At 54.7% G+C, this 12,731-nt stretch overlaps 1 protein-coding gene across 14 annotated transcripts in view; it reads right to left on the bottom strand.

Annotated features, from left to right (window-relative positions):
* Nucleotides 1–1,656: 1,656 nt before the first annotated feature.
* GRAMD1B (GRAM domain containing 1B) overlaps nt 1,657–12,731 on the bottom strand; it is a 175,017-nt gene continuing 163,942 nt past the window's right edge. For 13 of the 14 annotated variants that reach the window (XM_077893930.1, XM_077893923.1, XM_077893934.1 and 10 more), the window contains 8 exons: nt 12,609–12,727; nt 12,318–12,460; nt 10,890–10,993; nt 10,076–10,279; nt 8,930–9,020; nt 5,326–5,433; nt 4,890–5,079; nt 1,657–2,190 (listed from right to left, as the gene is read on the bottom strand). In XM_077893930.1, coding sequence (XP_077750056.1) covers nt 2,101–2,190; nt 4,890–5,079; nt 5,326–5,433; nt 8,930–9,020; nt 10,076–10,279; nt 10,890–10,993; nt 12,318–12,460; nt 12,609–12,727 — 1,049 coding nt within the window. In that variant the 3' untranslated portion in view covers nt 1,657–2,100. The remainder of the gene's footprint in view (nt 2,191–4,889; nt 5,080–5,325; nt 5,434–8,929; nt 9,021–10,075; nt 10,280–10,889; nt 10,994–12,317; nt 12,461–12,608; nt 12,728–12,731) is intronic. The other variant, XM_077893924.1, reaches the window with a different exon arrangement.

Genomic DNA, 12,731 nt, shown 5'->3' with positions numbered 1-12,731 from the left:
AATTTTGGCTTCTGGCTACTGCAACACGAAAATCTCTAGCAGCCTTCACTGTTCGTCCCTCTTTGGCCCCAGGGCCCACAAGCCCTGACTCTCACCAGGGTGTCTCTTAGTCAAAGTCCTGGACAGAATGAGTAGTGACCCACTGACCTGTGGGCCCATGCACCCTTCACGAGGATTACATTCAACTCCATCCCTCACGTCTCCTTTCCCAGAGGAGGGATATCCATCCTAGCTGATTCCATGGAGCCTTCTCAGCCTATTTCCCTAGGGCGTGTATCTCTGTCTCTCATCCTGCCCTTGGGGTAATAACAGTTCTCAGGTAGACTGAAAAGTCAACAACTTGTCTCTAATGTCATAGTGGGATGTTCAGGCTATACCAAGAGAAGAACAGGACTTGCTCTTCTTTTGGGCTAAAGCGGCGATAAAGTCTTCCTTTCCTTCAGCCCCTCACTGCAAGAGGTCCCCTAGTAGAACGAGCAATCTGGAAGAGTTTTCCTGGCCAAACTGGTACGATCCTTACCCCACTAAGGATCTGTGAGCTCTGTCTGGGGCTGGCAGGACTCCTCTGGTCATTATGTGGAGGGGTAGCAATTAGTGAGGGAAAAATGGTAACCGTGCCCAGAAGGGCCCCAGGAGGTCAGACAAACGCAGCGGCTCTAGCGAGCCAACTCCAAAATGGCCCTAGGATGACTCAGTTTCCTAACCTAAGGTCTTCTTTCTCCTCTTTCGGGATCTCATACGTCTCTGAGGCCTGAGACCAGAGAAGGCTTTGCACCCCCTTTGCCAGAACTCCCGCTCTCAAGTCTGAGTAACAGGATTTGGAATGGCCTCCGTGGGGCAGAGACTCTCTCGGCCTTTTCGCACCTTTGCCAAATGCATTCCTTCCAAAAGCTAGGCCTAGGTCTTCTAACATGTGCGGACTGTGTCTTGGTTGTCTCGCTTCACCAAAGCTGGATCCTCCCTGAGCGTACATGATGCTGGCAGCCAAGTGAGCGCCTGGATATTGGTGCTCACCACTTACACTGCGCTCCGCTCCGTGTGAACCCAGGATCCCGCACGATGTTAGGGCGGCACTCACTCTCTCAAACCCCGGACGTCCCTAGGATACCCTGATTCATCCTGGAAATCAAACTGACAGCTCAAAATTTAGGAATTAGAGCCACAGGCCCGACCTACTCACAACCACTTAAAAAGGGGGTTTAACAGGATCAAAAATGGTCCATCCTGGCTAATAAACAATGTGCTCTTAGGCACAGAGAAAAAATAGGGCTTTAGGCACTAAAAAGTGACACTTCACCCAGATCCAGCCTGGGAGAAGACCAGAGAGAAGGGGAGGGGTGGGAAAGGAAGAAATTCCCAGCCCTTATGGGGTCCATACCCTTACAGGGGGTGAGGGGAAGGTGCAGGGGTGATTGTGGGGGGGGAGGGGGAAGAGGAAGGACACCATTCCACACACTCGTCCTCGGGAGCCTGCAGCTACAAGGCCCAATCTCGCAGGGGCAGCCTTCCCAGCCTTCCAGCCCTCTGCCTGACTGGGGGCGCATGGTCCAGAGAAAGGGGGGTCGGAGGGGCTGGGGGGCTCAGGAGGCAGAGTTTAGATTGGGCGCCTGCCTTTGATGCTTCCTGTTCACAAGAGAATACCTGGGGAAGCGTGGGGAAGGGAAGAAAAGATTCTCTTTTATTTTGGAAACAAATCAAGAGGGGTTTTGGGAACGAAGCACCTTAAGCCCCTGGAGACTTGGGAGACCCCGGGGTCTTCACAGGTGTAACTTTGGCTCGACAACGTTTCCCTTCTCAGAGCCAGGAACGGCCAGCGAGGGGAAGGGTGGGGGGGCAAGGGGGAGGGTTGGGGATGGGGGAGGAGGATCAGGGGAGGTCGGTGCTGAGAGGTGGTCCCTGCCCTCCTCGGCCCCTCCGCCGGCCAGCACAGGAGGCGGTCCCGCTCCTTCTCCCTGGTACATAGGCATTATCTCTTTTTAAAATCTGTATATAATATATATATATTTATATTCTGTATATATATATATTTATATATATATTTATATGATCTATGTACACGTATTGCACGGGCCTCTTGCAGCTGCCCCTCTTCCTGCCTGGTCAGTGATAACGGTTCCTCTTCTCTTCACTTTCGGATGTGTAGTCGCGGGACCTGATGCCGTTCTGAAGGTTGATGAGAGAGTCCTTCATCTGTAAGACAGGGAAGCCCGCCAGCCCCGGGTACGGGCCCTCAGTGGGCTCCTCCGACCAGCAGGTGCCCTGGCTTGCCAGCGGGTTCGAGGGAGCCTGAGACGGGGGATCCCATAGGACACGGTCTCCGGGAGAAAGGGGAGAAAGGGGGCAGCCAACCTAGCCGGCACTGGGAACCCCCAGGGTGGGGTTCGCTGTGTCCTAATGATGGGTGGCCTCCGTGCTGCTAAATGAAGAATTGTCTCTCTCTCTCTCTCTCTCTCTCTCAAAATCAAAAACTTCTCTCAGGGCATTCGATTGCTCTAAGGGCCCAGAGGAGCTGCCTCTCATTCAGTGTGGCTTCCCCGTCGCACCCGAGGAGACCGCACTCCCATCTTTGTGCATTTTGCCACCTTGTTCGCCCCCCAGCCTGGGGCTCTGGTCTCTCCTGCCGATTCCAATCTCCCCCATCGTGGGCCCAGAACACGTGCCAACTTTGGCTCATCATCCTCTTTCTTTTTCCTGGCTGCTTGGAAACCACTCACTGGGACCCTGCACCAGGGTCAGCTCTAATCGGTTCATGTGTTTAGATGGCAACATACACCCTGGGTGGCAAGCAGAGAAGTGACAACTGAGCGGGCTTCTAGCTATCTACCCAGATCCTGGAATTAACCTTGACTGAATTTCTTAGCCCCCTTTAAGAAACAGCCACACTGACATTGTCAGGTCACGGCAAGGAGTCTAAATGGGCCCTTCATACCCCAACACATTTAAATACCGTCTCTAAGTGAGCTGCTCTGAGACATCACAACACCATTAAGGTCTCATGGGCACATGGTCATGGATTTTGAGATCCTCTGGTCTCTCTGTTTAGTCTACAGGTTTCTTTGTTCTCTCTGGTTCTTCTACAAACCCTCTGCTCCAAAGGGATCTGCTGTTTCTCTTTTAGAAGTTGCTTTGAGGGGCACCTGAGTGGCTCCGTGGTTGAGTGTCTGCCTTTGGCTCAGGTCGTGATCCCAGGGTCCTGGGATCGAGTTCCATATCGGGCTCCCCGCAGGGAGCCTCCTTCTCCCTCTGCCTGTGTCTCTGCCTCTCTGTGTGTTTCTCATGAATAAATAAAATCTTAAAAAAAAAAAAAAAGTTGCTTTGAAAGAGAATGAATCAAAACACCTGCCCTGACGCTTACAGAGTTGAGTCCACCGTGCTGTAAATCTGACCACCCCATGCTCACCATTATAAGGGGTCCCATCCTGACACTGAATTCTGGAGCTGTAAGAGAACTGGGTCATCCAGTCCAACTGCCTCCTACTTTAAGATTTTTATCTGAGGTCATCTTGTCACCCCTCTTGTACTTGGGGTGATAGAGTCTCAGTCCTTTAAAGTAGCTCATCCCATTACTGGCTGCTTGACTCTAGGTGGTCTGTTTTTACCTGATGACTCAAAGCGCCCCTTCCCTGTAACTTCTAGCCACTGGAATCTCACAAGCAATCAATCTATCTTTCTACCTGCTTGACCTCCATGTCTGAAGACTATCCTGTTTCTCCTCGTCCCCATCCTTCCTTCTCCTAGGCATATCTTTAATTCCATCAAGTCTTCTCGATACAACAGGGCTTTCTAAACCCCCTGCTATGCCGTTTACCCCTTTCGTTAAAAAAAAAAAAATCCACAACTCCAAAACCAAATAGAATATTCTAAAACAGTAAATTGGATCCTGGTAGCCACATTAAAACCTCTCTCCTTAATTGAAAGCTAAGACCACGCTACAAAGGGGAAGTAAGATTTAATATTAATGAGTGCCTCCCCTGTGCCCTCAAATCCTGACAGCAATTTCGTGAAGTTACAATTTTAATCCCCATTTTATAAATGAAGAAACTAGGTCACTAATATTAAATCTCTTGCTCAAGTTCACGAAACTAGCCGGTGGCAAGGTTGGGATTCCATCTCAAGTTGGGTTGACCAGCAAACATAAGGAACTCCTTTGGAACAGAAATTTTAATGGAACAAGGACAAATCCTTCATCTCCTATCTTCCTAGTTTTCTTATAGAGTAAAGGTAGCTTCTTGCTGTCTTGGCAACTCCATGGGAGTTTTGTATAAGATGCTAACTTCCTCTGAGGGAAGGAAGAGAAGCTCCCTCCTTTGGTGAAACTAAAGTTATTATTGATTTTGCTCCCGAATAATTTTCTTAAATAGATGAATCTGGTTATCGGAAGGAATACAGGGACCTGCACCAGAAGATGTTACGAAAAGCTGACACAGTACAACCACCATCTTCCCAGACTATCCGTGCAGCCTCTGAGGAAGAAATGATGTGTTGAGGGTTGTGTGTTGGGGTGTGTGTGTTGAGGGCAGGGGCAGGGGGTGGCATATTATCAAAAAGAACTCGCAAAATACACCCTCTGGAAAGACAAATCTCTGTGAAAGGAGGTTCTCTCTTTAAATGCCTATCAGGAAAAAAAAAGCAGTCCTTCCATCTAACCTACAGCTTTCCTGCCGCAAATTTCATTGTTGTTGTTTGGGGGGAGTACACCTGTGTTTCCCACAACCCATTCCGGGGTGGCTTTAAAATTAGAACAATGGGTGGCTCGGGGGAAGAATGAATGAGAGGTGAAGTCTGGTGGGTGGTGATGGGGACGCTGATAGGAGATCCTTCCCAGAGCACAGGGACGGCGCTCCATCTCCAGAAGATGAGGGCCAGGAAAGAAGGTGGGGACGTCTCACCTGGTCAAGAAGCATCACCGAGGATTTGATTATCTCCCTCCATTTCTGGAGCTCTGTATCGTGGTACTTTTGTTGGGATTCCAAGAGCTGGGCCCATTCTGTCTGAGACTGGGGTAACCTGTGGGGCAGAAGGAGGGGTACCCCGGCAGCTGGAGTTATGCTCAGTGGACTGTCCTGTGCTCCCAGACCCCTGAAGGACAGAGAGCACATCAGACTACTTTGTCCTCTGCTCAATGCCCCTGGTTCCCCTGCATCCCAGGTCAGAAGCAGACTAAAGCTACAGGCGTCGTTGTCATAGCTTGGCTATGGACTCATCCCCAAGGGTTACCCACTGGCCAAGGGCAGCAGGGCTGTCCCTCGGGAAATGGGTGGAAGGAACTGGGTCCTGCTACTGGGTGCAGTGGAGGTCGTGGCAAAGGGAAAAGGTGAGGGTTACCTTTCTTGGAGCCTCAGACCCTGCCAGGCAGTGAGGGTCTGGGTGGTGTATTCCAACATCCAGAGTTTGTAGAAGAGCATCATGTTAAGGATGACCAGCAGCACCAGACTGCGAAGGAGACAAAGGGAGACAAAAGCAATGGGCATGAGATGTCATCTGAGAATACACACTCCCTCTAGAAGCCACGGATACCCCCCACCCCGGAGGCAGCTGCTGTCCTTGACCACTGGTCACCTGAAGCATGGCAGTGAGTGAGTGAGTGAGTGAGTGGGAAGGATGCTGCTAGGGGGAGAGGGAGAGAGAGCAGTGCTCTCCTCTGCAGGGGCCGGGACACAGCAGGAGAGCCACGGAGGGGCGTGTGGGTGAAGGCATCGGGAAGGAGAGCCGCACAAGAGCCACCCAGACCCTGGGTGCAGGGGCAAGAGGGGAGATGGAGAGGAAAAGAGATGTAGGACAAACGGAGCAATCAGAGAGCCAGTACCTGAAACAGATCCTAATGGGAGAGCAAGGAGGAAAAATGGGGAGGAGGCAGAGGTTAGAACGGGCCGGTGTGGGGACGGGGAGGGCGGCACTGCAACCAAGCCAGAGAGCAAGCGAGTCGGGGGGAAGAAATACCGCAAGCGAGGATGGACGGACGGACGGGGAGGCCCAGCAAGCAAGGAGCAAGAGACAGCAGCTGCGAACAGATCGTAGTATTTCAAGGGTGACACACGGAGGAAAGTCCTCCTGCCCGGCCACCCGGAGGCACAAGGGTGGAGCCATCGGCCACCTGCTTGATCCACCTGACAGGTGTCAGCGGGATGTCCTAACGCACCGTCTCCCCTTTGCACCTGCCCAGACCCGCAGGGCTCGTGAGGTTCCCCGGGCTGGACCAGAACGGGTCAGAGAGAGGGAGCCGAGAGACTGGGGACCTTCTCTTCTTCTCTGGGCCTCCAGGACTGCCATGAGGCGAAGACTCGGGGAGCAAGGGGATCTAGCAGCGACGCACGGACCTGGGTACAATCCTGGCTCACCGCTTCAAGGTTCCTAACTTCTGATGAAGCTCCCCTGGCTCCTCTGAAGCCCCTTCCTCAACGGGCACGGTCCCTGCCCTGCTGGGGCTGCGACGCGCGTGGGCTGGGGGAGCAGATGGAAGCGCCCTGCACACACACAGGAGGCCCTCCAGGGGGCTTTACCATTGGAGGCGGCGGCACGGGCACACGTAGGGACACACGCACCCACCAGAGGGCAGAACAAACGATGGAAAAAGACAAGAAGATCAACAAGAAGACCTCATACTATGCCTTTGACCTTTCAAAGCGTGTGTATGTGTGTATGTGTGTGTGTGTGTGTGTGTGTGCACGCACACACGTATGTAACTGGGGTCTTCTTCTGCTCCCAGCCCTTGGGAGGGTAGTGCTCCTGGAGTTGGCAGCTGCCAATCCCCGACCCCAGCAGTGTTCTCAGGGCTCTGAGACTTTTCCAGAACAATCTCTAAATTTCCTGGTGACTCGCCACGATGCCGACTTCAGTTGTGCCAGCACGTGCCCGAGGACCCGGACGTCCACCTCCGGAGCATGGGAGGCGCTCAGTCTCAGCCCCCGCATCCGGGTCTGTGTGCACAATCCCGTCTGCGCTCCGTGCAGGTCCAGGGACGCCCCTGCATGCTGCCTGAGGCAAGGCCCCGCGGTGGGTCTACGCAGAGAACCAGACAACCGAGGACGGAGGGCAGAGTGGCCTCAAGGCAGGGGACTGGTGGCTCGGGTCTCCCTTCCACATGCACACTGTCTGCAGACCCACTGCCGGGCGCTCTAAGTGTTGAGTGAGGAGGCCCGATTGTTAACCTAACACAGCGCCCACGCTCGCTGATGCCACGCTCTACCGTTTGTGAGTACACCGACGTGCAAGAGAACTCACCTGAAGTTCAAGTCTTCTATCTACCAAACCCAATAGGAGAGACTTAACAGAACCACACGAGTCCCCCAGATGGAAGGTGCTAAACACGAATCTTCCTGGCTGCACAGCTGCCTTGGCGTTCGACTTTGCAAAAATGCCCCGGCTCCTTAGGCCACACGCCGAAGAATCTACACCTGCTTTTTTGTTTACGTACTCAGTAGGGTGAGAAGAGAGCCCGCCTCACGATCCTCATGGGCCCCCCATACTTTCTGTGGTGCCCACCCCTTGTCTGCGGCCCCCTTTGCTTGTGACGCTCGGCGCTGCCCTCGGATGGTCTCATTCTCACCCGTGGCTGCCAGGCTGCTGCTAAGTCAGCATCGGGAAGCTCTGCTTCTCCGCCTCCCTGCAGGTGCACGTCAGCAAGTACCTGGCCCCTCCACCTGGATCACCTACGGCAACTCAAGATACACCCAGAGCCCAGACAATCTTCTCTGACAGCTCTGCACCCCGTTCCAGGTATCAATTAATGACACCACGGTCTCCGGGCGCTCTTCTCCGGCTACCCAACCAGACGGGCCATGGGTCTTTGCCTTGCCGGACCTCTGGGCCCCAGCCCCGTCCCCGGCTGGGCAGTCACGCTCACCTACAACTCTGCCACTTACTCCAACAGCCTGCTTGCCTCCAACCCTGCCTTCTCTAGGCTTCCCCCCGTGGCTGTCAGTGACTTTAAAAAAAAAAAAAAAAAAAAAGCAAAGCCAATCACGTCACTCCAGGGCTTCCTGGTAGGTCTGCGGGGAGGGGGGTTGCCTCTGCTTCTGCCTCTCTGAAAACGAGTTAAGTAGGGGCCTGGAGGAGTGGGAGGGGGTGCCACAGAAGCAGCAGACACAGGCTAGTGCCTGGTGCACAGCTGGCAGGGCCCGCGTCTGGGCAGCTCCCAAACCCCTCACCCGCCTGCGCCCCCACATGCTCACAGCACACCCCCAACTCCAGGAAAAGTGGGGGTTTCCGGCAGCAGGCTGAACCGGGCAGCTGAGCTGTCTGCACTCGGCCGTCCAGGGACCCCCTGCTCCCAGCGGTTCAGGGGCGTCCAGGGCAGGCTATGGGCGTACGCTGCACACAGCTGTGCTCTCCACGGGCCACGTGCATTTCTTCCCACATCCTCTCTCCCTGCCCGGCATCCTTCTGTGAACGGTACTGAGTCTCCTGTTTTATAGCATGACGGTGATACTATAAATTATTTACATTAATATAAGCATATACTACCCTGGACCGTAGTCATTGATTTTGTCTGACTCTCCCGCCAAAGTACGAGCCCATGAGTGCCCGGTCCCCGCACCCGGCACACAGCAGATACTCAGGACATCCCTCGCGTGAATGAATGGGCTTCTACGATGCTATGTAGAGTCTCTGTTAGCATCTCTCCCACGGGATAGTAATTCTAAATTTCCTGTCTGTCTTAATCACTTGAAAGTAGGTTCCTAAGGGCATGGGTTCCGCATACAACATTCTGTTCTCCATCCGGAAGGCCCAGCTTACAGCAAATGCTTAATAAAATGGAGAAAAAGCAGCAAAGAAGCAAGGAATGATGGACAGAGCAAGTGGTCTGAGGAGAGAAGGCTGGAGGACAAAGAAAGGCCGAGGTCACAGTGAGGGGCGCTCATTCGCCTGAGGAGCCAGCAGGCGGGGAGGGCAGGTGGCGGGGCCAGGGAGGAGAGCTGGGATCCCTTACACACAGCTGATAATCAGCAGCAGCTTGGACACGCTCTGCAGGTGGAAACCGTTAGGGGTGTCCTCGGGGATATGCCGTGTCTGCGTGGAACCTGCGGGGAGAACAAAGAGGCCTTGACCATGCTGGCTCAGGAGCCCACGGGCTGCTGGGACAGCCATCACGCACAGAACCACAGGGAATGACTGAACTGTCCATGATGCTGTCACGACCACGAGATGATAGATCCACTCAGCCCTCCGAAAGTACATGGTAAGCTCCCCAAGGGCAAGGTCGTGGGCTGGGTCAGGCAACGTGGACATTCAGGTCCAAACCAACTGGAAACTCCATGGCCTTATGAGGCCAGGACATGCCAGGGCAGGACAAAGGGCTCTGCAGTGGAGCTGTGGCACATGCAACCACACAGGGGCTGGGACCAGAGTCAGCCTTCAACTTAGCATCACCCATAACCAGTGACGTGGTGCTGATGAGTCTCAACTCCTCTCGGAGAGTCGGTTTATTCACACACCATGCTAGTCAGAAATCCTATACGTAAGGGAGTGCTCTGGTTGAGGCTGACAGGGTTGGACCCAGAAGGCTGGCACCCTCCTCTCCTGTGCCCCTCCCAAGGAACACCAGGGTGTGCAAATCATGGCCTGAAAAATACTGAATCAGTGGTTTTTTGAGGCCTCTTATGGCTACAGGCCACCATGTCTGAATGAAGACACGAGGTTGTGCATGGTTGGATGGGAAGAGGAAGACCTGTCAAGGGAGTCCTTTGCCTGCGATGGCAGGTCCTGGGTGGGCCTCTGGGGGCCAGGTGAGAGGGGCTGCCTCGGACTCCCTGACATTTGTGTCGGGAGGTCATCTCTGGCCTGAGCTGTGGCTGCTCCCTGGTGCATTTGCCAAAAACTTGGAAGCTGTTCATTTGAGTCCATCAAGACGGACCTGGGAACTTCTGTTCAGCAGACACTGAGGAACTTGAGTCCCTTTAGTAAAGGACAAAGCGAACTAGGCGGAGCTTCGGGAGGCTGAATAAGGAGTTAGGTGCAAACTATGTCCAATCTATACCCAAGGATGCGAGATGAGAGCGTACGTGTGTCTCGGCACGGGCACACAGCTCTAGCCCGGGGCCCTAAGCCAAGCCGCCCATTCCCAGCTGGCACGCACCTGCCACGTGTTTGATCCTGTGGCCCACATCTTCATCAGTGGGTGTGGTGACGGGGCTCATCACCTCTTCCAGGTGCGGCACCCGCAGGTGGGCATGGGGACGCTTCCTCCTCCGTACCGTCGGGGCCTTGCTGGTCTTCTCTTTGGGGGACTGTCTATGCATCTCAGCCAGGTAGGTGCTCTCCGTTTTGGTCAGCTCGCTCTCTGCATGAGACAAAAGGCCATCCGTCTCTACCTCCAGCTCGGCGCACCGGCCTCCGGAAACAACTGGTTACTCCTAGAGCTCAGCCCTCTCTAATAAGAGAACCGTCTTCCCACACTGCGCTGGGATGCTGCCTGCGAGGACACGGGTCCCTTAGGGATGGCCACAAGCCTCAGGAAGTACCACTGGGATGCAGCCCCACCCAAACCCCTCTCCTGGGCTGCTCAACATTGTGCAGAGACACAGGTTCCCAACATCTGCACCTCACGTAGACAGTTTGGGGTGCATCGCATTCCCAAATGGATGCATTCATAGGCTCTTCCTTTCCATAAGTGTATTACCGCCGGTGTGACGAGATGTAACATCATGTGCGGGGGCGGGGGGGAGATCACAGGTCCCATAGTAGTTACAGGCAAAGCCTCTTGGAAAACGCACAGGTCCACAGACATGCCAAATTCTGTATCCATTCCTGGGGCCGCCGTAGGGAGCCCATGACACCCCCCACCATCTGGATCTGGCCCCCACTTCTGTGCTTCCCACTCCCCCGAACGGCGGCCGCTGAGCAGCTGAACCGGAGTCTGCAGTTCAACCAATGGCTCAGCCCTTGCTCACCGAGGTGGCGGAAGTAGTCCTCCAGCCCACTCCAGAAGTTCTTCTCGATGAACGTTTTCACTAAGCCCCAGGGCTGTTTTCGATAGCGCAGCTCCGTGGAGACCCTGCAGGACAAGCCAGGCATGGGTCAGCCTTTCCTGGGCAGACCCTCCGCTGCTGGGAAAGGGGTTTAAGTGCAAAGCAGCATCACATCGGTGCTGCACTTGGCGAGGTGAGAAGCCCCTTCACGCCACACCCGCTAGGCCAGCCAATCTCCCCAGCCACCTTCAGAGGCCAGCGGAATCAGCGGGTTGATCCTTATTTTACTATTTTTTAAAAAGATTTTATTTACTTATTCATGAGAGACACAGAGAAAGAGAGGCAGAGACACAGGCAGAGGGAGAAGCAGGCTCCTTGCAGGGAACCCCTGAAGGCAGGCACTAAACCACTGAGCCCCCAAGGCGCCTCTGAGCCTCACTTTATAAGTGAGAAAATGGGAGTTCTAGAACAGTCCAGGAGACCAGAGAGGGGCTAACAAACAGGGTTCCTGACTCCAGACCCATAGTTCTTTCATGAGGCCACGCTGCCTTCTCCGGATGGTGCCAGGCGGCCGGCCAGCCACGGGGGTCCTTCGTCTCTTCTGCAGAGACTTACAAGTCCCAACCAGGCTCTAGGGCTCTGTCACTCCGACCTTTAGGAGAGTGACTGGCCGCCGGCCCTGGCTCCTGCCTCTCCACACCACCACCTTACCAGCTCTTGCTTTTTTCCAGGCATTCCCTCTCCCAGTCACAGGTCCCTCTGCTGCCCACGCTGCTCGCACCCCAGCCCCTTCCCCTCTTCCTGTGTCACGGCTGCTCCCAGGGTATGCTCCCCTTTTGAAGGCTGCCTGGCCCTCTCCCCGCTGTCCTCGGGGACAGCAGGGCCTGACCTGGGCATGCCAATGCTTCTGAGTCACCTCACCCCCACTCTACCCAGCAAGCGTTCATGGGATCGCGGGCGGGCGCCTTTCTGTAGAGGCTTATCTGAGGTCAGCAAGCTGCCTCTGCGTGAACTGGACAGAAAGGGGGTCTAATCAGGAGACTCTCCAAAGAGGCTGGAAGTGAGAAGCCCAGACCCTGTGCGGGGAAGGATGGTGGAGGCAAGAGGGAGAAGAGGGGAGGGAGGGAAGTGAAGGGAGGAAGGAGGGAGTGAGGGAGGCGTAGATAGTCAGAGACCAGCACAGGCACCAAAACTAAATAAATTAAAAAAAGAAATATATATATATAAAAGAATACGATGAGAATAATGCAGGCCTTTCTGAGATGTGGGTGGTTCAGAGCTTCTCGATTCCCGACAGGTCTCTCTGTAGCCTTTCACCAAACCCCTGTTCTATTGCAACCCCACGAGCAAGGACACCCACGCCCACCAGGAACACCCTGGGAACCCACGCAGCCCCTCCAGATGCCACACCTGAGTCGACTCTTGTTCCGAGCCACGCGGGTGAGAGTGTAGCGGTTGATGGTGTAGAAGTAGTCGTGGTAGGGCACGTCGTGCGTGAGGACCTCGGCGTCTATCACGTAACATTCACTCTCTTGGCTCGCCTTGTACATGGTCTGTGGGGAGAAGGGTCCGTGGCACAAAACACAAGAGAAGCAGGACGGGAACGGCACAGCCCTTGCTCCGCTCCCCACGCTCCCCCGCCGTGCACGTGCAGGGCCCCGACACTCCTGCCACTTGCCCAGGCCCCTGCCCTTGACTCACCTGCGTCTCCCTGACGGTGGCAGTTTTAGGGGCCAGAGGGTTGGTAAGGGTGATGGTGTAGAGGATCACTCGGCTCTGGTTTCCATTCTCTTCCTTCTTCCATGGATGGAAGATGATATCTGA

The sequence above is a fragment of the Canis aureus genome, chromosome 3 (genome assembly GCF_053574225.1).
Source record: "Canis aureus isolate CA01 chromosome 3, VMU_Caureus_v.1.0, whole genome shotgun sequence".
Lineage (NCBI taxonomy): Eukaryota > Metazoa > Chordata > Mammalia > Carnivora > Canidae > Canis > Canis aureus.
This window is presented reverse-complemented; position numbering and strand designations above follow the sequence as displayed.